General features: G+C 43.0%; 1 protein-coding gene across 2 annotated transcripts in view; it reads right to left on the reverse strand.

Moving 5' to 3' along the window:
- The window catches only part of LOC122557309 (N(4)-(Beta-N-acetylglucosaminyl)-L-asparaginase-like), a 43,614-nt gene extending 30,645 nt beyond the window's left edge, over positions 1–12,969 (reverse strand). Inside the window, exons 1-6 of one of the 2 annotated variants that reach the window (XM_043704884.1) lie at positions 12,577–12,969; positions 4,319–4,472; positions 2,704–2,816; positions 1,507–1,619; positions 1,280–1,397; positions 1,077–1,152 (exon numbers count right to left, since the gene is read on the reverse strand). In XM_043704884.1, coding sequence (XP_043560819.1) covers positions 1,077–1,152; positions 1,280–1,397; positions 1,507–1,619; positions 2,704–2,816; positions 4,319–4,472; positions 12,577–12,580 — 578 coding nt within the window. In that variant the 5' untranslated portion in view covers positions 12,581–12,969. Of the gene's footprint in view, positions 1–1,076; positions 1,153–1,279; positions 1,398–1,506; positions 1,620–2,703; positions 2,817–4,318; positions 4,473–10,375; positions 10,612–12,576 lie in introns of those variants that run through there. The other variant, XM_043704874.1, reaches the window with a different exon arrangement.
- Between the last annotated feature and the right edge of the window lie 265 nt (positions 12,970–13,234).

Here is a 13,234-nt window from a genome sequence, read left to right on the forward strand (position 1 = left end):
CTCCTCTAGCTTATCTCTCCACACTCCAGGCTCACTGTCTTTATTCCTGATGAAGGGCTTTTGCCCGAAACATCGATTTCGAAGCTCCTTGGATGCTGCCTGAACTGCTGTGCTCTTCCAGCACCACTAATCCAGAATCTGGTTTCCAGCATCTGCAGTCATTGTTTTTACCTTTTAGTGTGCTTTGCTTTATTGGTCAAAGCATTGAGTATAGGAATTGGGAAGTCATGTTGCGGCTGTACAGGACATTAGTTATGCCAATTTTGGAATATTGGTATTTCCTATCAGAAGGATGTTGTGAATACTTACAAGGATTTTGCCAGGGTTGGAGGATTGGAGCTTTTGGAAGAGGCTGAATAGGCTGCGGCTGATTTCACTGGAGTGTCGGAGACTGAGGGGTGACTTTACGGAGGTTTATAAAATTGTGTGGGCCATGGATAGGATAAATAGACAAAGTCTTTTCCCTGGGGTGGGGGAGTCCAGAACTAGAGGGCATAGGTTTAGGGTGAGAGGGGCAAGATATAAAAGAGACCTAAGGGGCAACTTTCTCACGCAGAGGGTGGTACGTGTATGAAATGAGCTGCCAGAGGAAGTGGTAGAGGCTAGTACATTTAAAAGGCATCTGGATGGATATATGAATAGGAAGGGTTTCAAGGGACAAATGCTGGCAATTGGGTCTCGATTAAGTTAGGATATCTGGTTGGCATGGACGAGTTGGACAAAGGATCTGTTTCCATGCTGTACTTCTCTATCCCAGGAAAGGGCAGGATGTACTGAAGAGGTGAGGTAGCAAGAGAGATGAAGGGTCACTGACTCAACATTTTAACTCTGAGCTCTCAACAGATGCTGCCTGACCAGCTGTATATTACTGGAACTTCTTGTTTTTAATCCTGTGCAGTATACTGTTTTATAATAGTCAACTCTAAAGATTGATAGCATTAAGCTCATCCAGGATATTGTTTTAGATTTAAGAAATTGGAAAACAAAGGGCCAGATTGCCGAAAATGATAGACACAAAAATCTATTATGCAAGGGAGAGAGACATTTTTACAAGGTTAAAACACTAAAATACATACCCTGGGATTTTATGTGATAGGCCATTAGTAGACGTCCCAGCAGCTACACTTCCAGTCTTGTCAATCACAACCATTCCTAATTTCAAAAATCAACAATCAACCATGAATCCTCAACTCCTGAGAGTTGCACAAAGTACTTTCATCTTAAATATCTCCAAAACATTCCAATATATATATAAAACTTATCAAAATAAAAGACTTACCAATGGTGTCATGGTTATGAATATTGCCAAGCTGTGCTGGTATTCTGTTCTGTTTGGACAGTGGCGTCTTCATTGGTTTGTATGGCCCACAGGAAGTTTCTGCATACGGTACAACATTCTGTGAAAATCAAAATGTCTTTCCATAGAATTAGATGACATTGTAAACTTCTCCTTTCATACCTTATAAGCATCTAAAATATTTGCCCTTCACTTGAAGTCAGACTCACTTTCCAGAAATTAGGTTGGCATCTTTGGTTCAGCCAGTCTGCATGCATGGACAGAGATTTGTTTGTTGTTAAATCTTCACTTGGGAAACCCATATTCTGAGCAAATTCTGAAGCTGTTGAAAAAAAATTGTTTTTTTATCATGAACCGTTTAGCTATCCAAGTGCATGAAACAATAAAAGCTAAATAAATTCTATATTACTGTTGTCATAATCTTCTAATTCACTGCCTTTTAGACACTTAATATAAAGTGGAGGAAGTTATGCTGTACAAACCCCTGGTCAGATAAGGAGGTGTAGAAGCAGTATTCCTTAGGGAGGTTAATTGGCTTCAGAGGAAGGACAGCACAATTATTTAACAGAATGATGGCTGGACTCCAAATTCTACACTGATAAATTAGACAAATGAGATTTCCCTGAAATTTAGAAATTCACAAAGTGATCTGTTTGAAGTTTGTGATGTAAAGGAGAATGGATGGGGTAGATAGGAGAGAAAACGTAGTTGTACTAGTTGGGAGGTGCAGGATGAGGGGGCTCAAAATTTGAACTGGGGTTTTCGGGGGTGAAGTTAGGAAACACCTCTAGACACAAACAACGTTGGTAGTTTAGAATTCTTTATCCCTACAATTTGAGTCCAGGACTACCACTAACTCTGAGGTAACGTTACATAGGAACACTAGTTTATTGAGACATTTTCAACTGAGGACTTCATAGGATTATGCAAAAGCAAAATTAAAAAACAAAATCTCAGCTATGGGTATTTCTCACAAGCTGAAAAAAACATCACATTCCTGAATTTCTAAACTGGAGCTTGTTTATCTTCTTTGGTTGATATAATCCCATAAATTCTACGGGTGGGCCTCAAAAATTGTTTCAGAAGGAATCATGATGATAGAAATGAAAGTTAATTAACCTCAGATACACTGAAAACCCAAAAAGGTTCCAAATTCAAAAACTAAAAACCCAAATGTACAGAAAAAAATTAAATCTATACAAAGTTCACAATCTGTATCACCCGCCAGTTAGTTTTTCCGATCTAATATTTATCCTCGAGTGTCTCAGAATAGCCAGCAACTTTCATTTGTGGACCTTACTGTGCATGTTTCTCAAATTGTCAAGGAAATTTGCAAGGTCAAGAAAGGTATCTGTAATAAACAGCTACCATTTTTTTCCCTTCAAACAACAAGGACTGAGATTTACCTGATTCTCCCACCAACAATGAATGACTGGTGTGTTCCATCACTGCTCGAGCAAGACGAATCGCACTTTTAATCCTTCGAAGCTGCCCAACTCCTCCAGCCTCCATTGTATCACTGAAGAAGTTTTAAAATATGGGCAGTGATCAATATCAGTTGTTGAGAACATGCATGATTTTCACTCTCCTACATTCTCGCACTGGCTTTGATTTCAAGTACTGTACGTTGTGATCAAATTTACGAAAGAATAATTTCAAAATCAACTCGCAATGCAAAATCTAGTGAACAAATCACCTAAACAGAGGGCTAACTGCCCAACTCTCTTTCTCAGGTATGTCCATGTCTTGAAAAGGTAGCCCACAGAGTCCATTGTTACACTCAAGACCTTTTCTGGCTGATGGGCACCACAGGGACTGGAATGCATGTGCAGACTCCAAAAATCACATTTTGATTTGAATCAGTAAATACCATTTAGAACTTCCTTTAGTTACAGTGCCCCTTTAAGGGCATTAATTTTGGTTTATTTGTTCATAGCATTTCAAAACAAAAGAGAAATTATCACACTATTCTAAAGGGCCCTGTGGCTGTGGCAGTCTCCCTATCTCAAGACTAGAAGGTTCAAGTTCATGTAGCACCTTAGGCTGTGACAGTGTCATATCACATTCAAATAGTTTTTTTGAAAAGAAAAAAGTCACCTAATCAGAAACTGAACTGGAGAAGCCAAACACTCAATACTGTAACTACTAGAACAGATGAAAGACAGAGTATAGACTCCCCAAAGCCTGTCAACTGTCTGTAAGGTAATAGTCTGGAATGTGGTGGAATTACCCCCCCTTTGCCTGGATGAATGCAGCTCCAATAACACTCGAGCAGGTTACAGAACAGGTAATTTGATTGGCACCCCATTTTCCATCTTAAACACTCACTCCCTTCATCACTGGTGTACTGTAGCTTCAGTGTGTACCAGCTGCAAGAATCACTGCAGAATCTCAGCAAAGTTCCTTTGACAGAATCTTCCAAACCTTGATCTTAAAACCTCTTAAGCCTGACAGACAAGGGAACCAGGCACTTGGGAACTCAGCCACACACAAGTTCCCAGATCATGTGACATCTGGATTTCGAATTCTATCACCATTCCTTCATTGTCGCTGGGTAGTGATTCACAACAATGTTCAAAAGCAAGCAGAGATTGGCAATGACTTGACAATGATGCTCATATTCTGTGAATACAAAACGATGAAACAAAAAGTGCCCATTATTGGCCCAACAGAGATTCCTTGTTTGAACCTCCCTCGTAGACAGTAGACAGCATAGTCCTGCTAAGCGTATATACAATGTAGTCACTTGTTCTGCAAGTAGAAGATGATGGCCCAAAGTATTATTGTGGCCTTGAATCACAGACCAGGACTAGAGCATATCAACCAACGCACTAAGATCTTCAGGAGACACTGTGTTTCTCCAAGAAATTAGAGGTCACATGTTAGCTTTCTCACATTCGTAGGAAATTGTACATAGAGGCTGGCATGATAAAAAGATCACTGCACATTTGATTTGAAAAGCAGCTTTGTTAAGTAGATATATTTCCCTAGTATGCTATAATAGTCAGGAATATGACCTACCCATTCATAATCATGGCATCTAATGTTGTCTCCCCATGCTCATCCGGGTTTCCTCCGTAACCCACAGTACCTCGACACTGGTCGATCTCACATCGACTGCAACCATCCTCTACTGCATCCAATGCAGAGCCTCCAGACTGAAGTGTGTTCCATGCTAAATCAAATAAAAACAAACATAAACGTTTGAGCCTTGTGGATACGGCAGGGGAATGGAACGGAATTGATATGGAATGCCCTGCCAGTAGCAGTGGTGGACTCTCCTTCATTATGGGCATTTAAACGTGCATTGGATAGTCATATGGAGGATAGCGGGCTAGTGTAGGTTAGGTGGGCTTGGATCGGCGCAACATTGAGGGCCAAAGGGCCTGTACTGCGCTGTATTCTTCTATGTTCTATATAGCCATCATGGATAAATCTTAATTATACAATAAATGGCAGAACCTTTAGGAGCATCGACATACGGAGGGATCTGGGCATACAGGTCTACAAAGTGGCGTCACAGGTGGATAAGGTGGTCAACAAGGCAGTGAAGAAGGCATACAGCATACTTACCTTCATCAGCCATGGAAGCGATGATAAAGCTTTGCAAGTTGTGATAGAGTTGTATGAAAATTAAGTTGAGCACATTTGGAATACAGTGTGCAATTCTGGTTTGATTCTACCAGAAGGACGTGGATGCTTTGGAGAGGGTGCAGAGAAGGTTTACTTTATGCTGCCTGCTCTGGAGGGTTTTAGGTATGAAGAGTGGTTGGATAAAGTCATATTATTTTGTCTGATAGAAGACGGCAGAGCGTTCAATAGAGGATGGCAGAGAGACTTCGCCGAGGAGCGTGCACAAACTCTTGGGTGGAGTGCATTGCCAAAATGAAGCAGAAATTGGTCTTTTGCGAGCATTGCTCCCACTCCATTGTTTGGTCAAACATGGTCATCAGGTGTGAGGACTCTCTCTAAAATGGCGCTGTTTCAGTCATCTGAACCATCTTCTATTTCCTCTGGAAGTCTAAGATAGACTGGGTCTGCAAGGACTCCAAGTACAAAACTCTGGATAAAGGGGGAAAAAGAACATATCCAATGTTGCTTGCATCCTGATGGCCATCTTTGTGTGTGGCTGCATCAAGTTGTGAGTAGACCCTCGATATACAAACACTAACTGTCACTCTGTACTGAAGTTCTACCTGTCCCCAGTGTTGTAAAGGATGGGACTGGCCTCGCTGCCATGCAATGTTCCAAGTAGTTGGACAGTTCTGTATCATCTGTCCTTTGTGGAGAAATTTGCAAAGTAAAGCACCTTTGACCACAAGTCCATCCGGAAGTGATTAGCTCGTGGCGTCCTTGAGACACTGAGGGAAAAGAAGAGGGTGAATTCTGTTGTGTGTTTCCATGAGCAGACTGTCAAATTCATTTGGCAGAATGCTTCATCACCAGAAACAAGCACCAGGCCATCGTTTGGATGGTGGTGAGAAGGGCACGACCTGTGAGGTCCTTCATGAACACCATGTCAATCTATGCCACCGCACGCTGCCCCTTGAAGCCGGGGTTGGGGGGAGGGGGTGGTGCTGGTTGCAACTGGCACACATTACCTTCTAGAATGTGCATTTGCAAAGGAAGGCTGAGGGAAGATGCAGTGTTTTTCGTTAAGTGGGGTCTTCCGGCTGAAGGTAAATGGGGGTCCGTTCAGTTATCAGACCCTCCTAGTGCCTCAAATATCTGGAAATATTAATATTGTATGTATAAGAGAGGTCTACAACTGTACAGAACCAAGCCATATTTGTGACAATGTATATATATATATATATAAAAGGAGATTCTTTTATGAATAAAGCATATTTTTCAAATAAAAAAAAATTCTGGGAGAAGTCAGCTCACTCACCACGACTGATCAGCGGAGTGAGCAAGAACATTCACATCCCATTCACCCCCCTCCCAGTGATAAGCAGGAGGAAGGACAGCAGAGAGACTTCACTGAGGAGCATTCTGAGAGAAGTCGACCCACTCACCATGAGGTGAGGAGCCGTTATCAGGCAAGTCCCCATTTAACATGTGGGAATTGCTTAAAGACCAGTTGATGAGAGTTCAGCATGTTCCAATAAGGAGGAAGACAGGGGTGGCAAAGTAAAGGACCATTGGATAATGAGGGACATTATGAATTTAGCCAGAAGAAGGAAAGAAGCATATTGCAAGGTTTAGGCAGCTAAAATCGACTGAGCCCATCAGGAATAAAATGAGAGCAGGAAAGAACTCAAGCAGGGAATTTGGAGAGCAAGAAGGGGTTATGAAATGACCTTGGCAAGTAGGATTAAAGAGAATCCCAAGGCATTCTAGACATGCATTAAACACAGGAGGATAACTAGGGAGAAGATGGGACCACTCAAGGATAAAGAACTTGTGCTTGGAGGCAGAGGATTTGGTTGAAATCCTAAAAGAGTATTTTGTGTCGATATTCACTCAGGAGAAGGAAATGGAGGATAGTGAGATTTGTGTGGAGAGTTCAAATATACTACAGTACTTTGAGATCAAGAAAGAAGTGGTGTTGGGAGTCTTGAAGAGCATTAAGGTGGATAAGTCCCCAGGGCCCGATGGTATCTACCCCAGGTTATTTGAGAGGCAGGGGAGGAGATTGCTGGGGCCTTGACCAAGATCTTTGTACCTTCATCACCAATGGCTAATGTTGTTCCTCTATTCAAGAAGGGAAATAGAGATAATCCAGGAAACTAAGACCGATGAGTCTCACATCGGTGGTTGGGAAGCTATTGGATAGAATTCTTAGGGATAGGATGTATGCACATTCGGAAAAAGCATGGCCTAATTAGGGACAGTCAGCATGGCTTTGTGCAGGACAGGTCATGCGTACTAACTTGATTGAATTTTTTGAGGAGGCCACAAAGGTAATCAATGTAGGTAGAGCAGTGAATGTTGTCTGCATGGATTTTAGGAAGGATTTCAACAAGGTCCCTCATGGTAGGCTGGTCCAGAAGATTAAAATGCACAGGATTCATGGAGACTTTCCCACATTTATTTAGAATTGGCTTACCCATAGAAGGCAAAGGATAGTGGTGAAAGAGTATCTTTCAGCCTGCAAGTCTGTGACTAGTGGTGCTCCTCACAGATCTGCTGTTTGTGATATATGTAAATGACTTGGATGGAAGTGTAGATGGGTGGGTATTGGAGCTGCCCCTATTTTTAAGAGACACAAATGGCCAGAATTTAAAAAGCCTGCTTCAAGTAAAAATAATAATGCCTTTGAAAAGGGAGTTATTCCGAGACATTGCATCAAACACGAAAGACATAGATTCAAGGCAGAATGTTTAAAGAAATGAGCAAGACAAGTACCTTTTTACACATTGTGCCTGGAACACAATGCCAAGGGAGGGAATAAAAGCAGAGAGACAATAGCAACATTTCAGAAGCGTTGTTGTCAGACACATAAACAGGCAGGGAACAGAGGGACACAGACCATGTACAGGCAGGTGGGATTAGATTAGAATGACATTAAGGTTGGCACAGAGCTGGTGGGCTGAAGGGCCTATTCTTGTGCTGTGCTGTTCTATGTTCTCAGTCGAGAGTCTGGCGCTGGAAAAGCATAGCAAGTCAGGCATCATCCGAGGAGCAGGAGAATCGACATTTCAGGCAGAGGTCTTTCATGAGGAATGTTCTAACGTTAGAAGGCCTCTCTGTTTTAATGCTGCATAGACAGTATCCCAGAGCACCAATTCAGGTCTACCTCAGTATCCAGCAGGCCTAAGGCTGTGCCCTCGACTTTCCATGGTCAGCTCTCACCAATTCATCTGCCTCCCACCTGAGCTGGAGCACGGAATTTGATAATGCCATCAATTCAAGTGGGCGTTAAAAAAAATTCCATGACACAATTTTGAAGAACAGGAGAATTGCTGAATCTCTGCCATTATTTATTCCTCAGTTTCACTTCCAGCTGGTTATCTGGACATGGTTGTACCCAGTTGTACGATCTTTCTGTGCACAGTTTGACTTGTGTTACAGCTCTGATTGAAGATGTCTTTCATGGATGGAAAGCATGGCCTAGATGGCTCGTTTCTACACACTTTTCTTACCTCTTGATAGGTATGAGCATAGATGACAAACTATTATCAAAACCACCTCTGGAATACTTCACGACTCTGTCCTGCCCCAACTTATCCCTTGCTGAAACCCTCTCATCAATGCCCATGTTATCTCTAGACTTGGCTTTCCAACATACTCCTAGTTGGGACTCCCACGTTCTAACTTCTCTCAATCGGAGATCACCAAAACTCTGCCCCTGACCTATCCTGCTCCAGGATGGGTTTCCCTATCACCCCCATGCTCCCATATTCTCCATGGTTTTTGCCCCTTCCTGATGTTGGAATGTCATCTAACTCCCCTCTTTAACTCTGAGCTCTTGAGCTCCACAACCACTTGATGAAGGAGCAGCGCTCCGAAAGCTAGTGCTTCCAATTAAACCTGTTGGACTATAACCTGGTATAGTGTGATTTTTAACTTTGTACACCCCAGTCCAATACCAAATCACATCCACAACAAGCTTTCTTGGACTCTTCACGTGGACGCACTGGATACAAAGGCCCAACAACTTCTCTTCTTCCTCAGGCAGCTGAGAAAATTTGACATGACGGCGAATACCCTTGCCAACATTTGTAGGTGGTCATCGAGAGCATTCTGTCTGGATGTATCACTACCTGGTATGACAACTGTACCATTTAAGATCGGAGACGGTTACAGAGAGTGGTGAACTCAGCCCGGACAATTACAAAGGCCAACATCCCGTCTATAGAATCCATCTACCAGGCCCGTTGTCAAGGAAAAGCCGCCAGCATTCTCAAAGATCCATCCCATCCTGGCAATGTTTTTCTACAACCTCTACCATCGGGGAGAAGGTACAGAAGCCTGAACACATGCACCAGCTGGTTTCGAAGCAGTTTCTACCCTCCTGTTGTTAGAATACTGAATGGACTCACAAATTTTTAACATTCGCCTGTACCTGTGTTTTTGTTTTTGCTGCTGTTGACCTAATATTCCTTTATCTATGCTACTTAACTCTGTGATCTGCCTGTATTGCTCGCAAGACAAAGCTTTTCACTGTGCCTCGGTACACTTGACAATAAATTCAATGCAATTCAATGAAACTCTATCTGCCACTCCTCAGCCCTTTCACAGTGGAACTGAGTGACAGTAAGATCACGTTTCCCTAGGCACATTTCCCCTAATCTACCACCAGTATATGCTGTACACCCCAGTCCAATACCAAATCACATCCACAACAAGCTTTCTTGGACTCTTCACGTGGACGCACTGGTTACAAAGGCCCAACAACGTCTCTTCTTCCTCAGGTAGCTGAGAAAATTTGACATGACGGCGAATACCCTTGCCAACTTTTGTAGATGGTCATCGAGAGCATTCTGTCTGGATGTATCACTACCTGGTATGACAACTGTACCATTTAAGATCGGAGACGGTTACAGAGAGTGGTGAACTCAGCCCGGACAATTACAAAGGCCAACATCAAGGAAAAGCCGCCAGCATTCTCAAAGATCCATCCCATCCTGGCAATGTTTTTCTACAATCTCTACCATCGGAGAGAAGGTACAGAAGCCTGAACACACGCACCAGCAGGTTTCGAGGCAGTTTCTACCCTCCTGTTGTTAGAATACTGAATGGACTCACAAATTTTTAACATTTGCCTGTACCTGTGTTTTTGTTTTTGCTGCTGTTGACCTAATATTCCTTTATCTATGCTACTTAACTCTGTGATCTGCCTGTATTGCTCGCAAGACAAAGCTTTTCACTGTGCCTCGGTACACTTGACAATAAATTCAATGCAATTCAATGAAACTCTATCTGCCACTCCTCAGCCCTTTCACAGTGGAACTGAGTGACAGTAAGATCACGTTTCCCTAGGCACATTTCCCCTAATCTACCACCAGTATATGCATTGAATTAATATTCTTAAAATCAGCAAATAGTGCAGAAGCTTGCAGTAGCCCTCACTTTACACATACATAAGCAAGTCTAGAAGCGGGGGTGACAGCAGTGCCCGCTTGCACTTACCTGTCTGCACAGCACTGTGGTAAGGCCAGGTAGTAACGGCCAGGGGGAACTGAGAGTCCGCAAGGAAGCAGGAAGCGCTGAGCGCGAGGATCAGTGGAACGTAGCCCGGGGATCCCATAGTAACGTGAAGTGTGCTCCCATTCACAGAAAATCCCACTCAGCCCAGGTCACCCACACACAGCGGCTGCAACAATAAACCAGGCTATTTGGACACACTCACTCACTGTTCCGCCTCTCATCGATCCTTGTCTGAAAGCACCGCCCCTTCCCTTATTTGTCATTCTATCTAATTTAAAGAAGATGAAAAATATTTTTATGACCAATATGACATTTATCTACTTGAATTCTCGATTTTAATGCAATTACATGCGCCCCAGTTCATCTCTTTTTGCTATTGGAATAGGCAACAAAAATAAGCAAAATTTGCTGTAAAAACTTTAGGTGTACAAGACAAATAGTGATTTGCGGCAGACGGATTTTAATATCATGAAGTGAGCTTGGCAGAGGGAATCATTCTCTACAATAGTGTAAAAATCTCAATTAGATTCGTTAGTATCAGTTACTGTCTGTTAAAAAAAATCAGCTTCACAAAAATAAATCAATTTATTTGATCTTGTTCTGACAATTATAATCATATTTAAGTTTGGAGTTGAAATAAACGATCGTTTGCGATCATACTGAATAACAGTGACTTGAGAGGACATATGATCTAATCCTTTATTGATTATGATATAGTTCTGTTACAAGGGTTGAGCTTGCACTGCCATGTCAAAAAATAAGCCAACCTATTTAAGTGGTAAATGGAGTCTGCTTGTTTGAAGCTTGATGAAGGGATTTTGCCCAAAACGTCGATTTTACTGCCCCTCTGATGGTGCCTGAACTGCTGTGCTCTTCCAGCACCACTAATCCAGAAAATGGTTGGTAGTCTACGATTAGAAGATATAAATAGTAGGGTGGGGGTGGGAGTAGGGGGAAAGTAGCTGGGTAGGCGATAGGTGGATGCAGTTGGGGACTGATAGTGATAGGTCGGAAAGGAGAGTGGAGTGGATACGTGGAAAGGAAGATGGACAGGGAGGACATATCAAGATGGCAGTGCCGAGTTGGAGGGTTGGATCTGCGATGAGGTGGGGGGAGGAGAGAATAGGAAACTGGTAAGGTTGATGTTGATGCCGTATGCTTAAAGGGTCCCACGGCAGAAGATGAAGTGCTCTTTCTCCATTTGACAGGTGGCTTGGATTTGGCGGTGGAGGAGGCCCAGGATTTCATATCTTTGGTAGAGTGGGAGGGGGTGTTGAAGTGGTTGGCTACAGGGTGGTGGGCTGTTTGGTGCATGTGTCCCAGAGACGTTTCTGAAATGTTCCACGATTTGAAGTCCTGTCTCCCTGACGTAGAGGAGACCACATTGTGTGCAACGGCACAGTAGATGAGGTGTTTAGATGTGCAGGAAAATCCCTACCGGATGTGGAAGGATCCTTTGGGGCCTTGGATGGAGGTGAGGGAGGAGTTATGGGCGCAGGCTTTATATCTGTTGTGGTGGCAGGGGAAGGTGCTGGTTATGGAGGGTATGTTGATGGTGGGGCGTGGACCTAACGAAGGAGTCACGGAGGGAATAGTATCTGCAGAACGCAGATAGAGGTTGGAGGGAAATACAGATTTGTTGGTGAAGTCTGATTGTAGGTGGTTGAAATGGCTGAGGATAATGAGGTGTATCCGGAGATTAGTGGGGTGCAAGGTGAAGATCGGGGGGAAGGGGTCCCAGTAGCTGTGTGAGTCGGTTGGTTTGAAATAGATGTCCATCATGAGTCGGTTGCCAGAGATGAAAATGGAGAGGTCCAGGCAAGGGAGGGAGGTGTCTGAGATGGTCCATGTGAACTTAAGGTCAGGGTGGAAAGTGCTTGTGAAGTTGATGAACTGTTCAACTTCCTCGTTGGTGCATGAGATGGCACCAATACAGTCATCGATGTAGCGGAAGAAAAGGTTGGGGAAAGAAGTGAGGGAAAGAAGGCTGCGGAGGCCAGGTCATTGAGTATATTTAAGACTGAGATAGATAGGTTCTTGTGTATCAAGGAGATCAAGGGTTACGGGGAGAAAGCAGGAAAATGGGGATGAGAAACGTAATAGCCTTGGTTGAATAACGGAGCAGACTTGATGGGCTGAAAGGTCTAATTTCTACTCTATGTCTTATGGTCTTATGGTTTTACCCATTCATAATCATGGCATCCAATGTTGTCTCCCCATGCTCATCCAGCTTTCCTCCATATCCCATAGTGTCTTGACACTGGTCAGTCTCACACTGATGCAAACCTTCCTCCACTGCATCCAATGCAGAACCTCCAGACTGAAGTGTGTTCCATGTTAAATCAAATAAAAATGGAAATAAACTTTTAGGTGTGGTGTATACTGCAAGGGATTGCACTAGGTACAGCCAGCACAGACTCAATGAACTGAGTAGTCTCCTGCAAAATAAATAACTTGATAAATATAATTCACTTTTATACCACAAAACATTGAGCAATCACATAATCCAATAGGAAATTGTAGAATGCAGATTTCTCATGGAGAAATTTCAACCAAGTAAAAATTGGTTGATAAAGAAAAACAAAACTATACATTTCAATCTGGTAACTACAAAAAAAAGATAAAGTTAAAATCAGGTTCAACGTAAGTTTTCAAATCAGTTCAAGGTGGCCCTGATCTGTCAGCTCCCTCGGGAATGCCTTAGTGTGCATCTCTCTCCTTGGCTATCCACTTCCATTTAGATTATATTCTCTACACTGTGGAAACAGGCCCTTCGGCCCAACAAGTCCACACCGACCCTGCGAAGAGTAATCCACCCAGACCAATTTCCCTCTGACTAAT

The sequence above is a fragment of the Chiloscyllium plagiosum genome, chromosome 2 (assembly GCF_004010195.1).
Source record: "Chiloscyllium plagiosum isolate BGI_BamShark_2017 chromosome 2, ASM401019v2, whole genome shotgun sequence".
In the NCBI taxonomy this organism is placed as follows: domain Eukaryota; kingdom Metazoa; phylum Chordata; class Chondrichthyes; order Orectolobiformes; family Hemiscylliidae; genus Chiloscyllium; species Chiloscyllium plagiosum.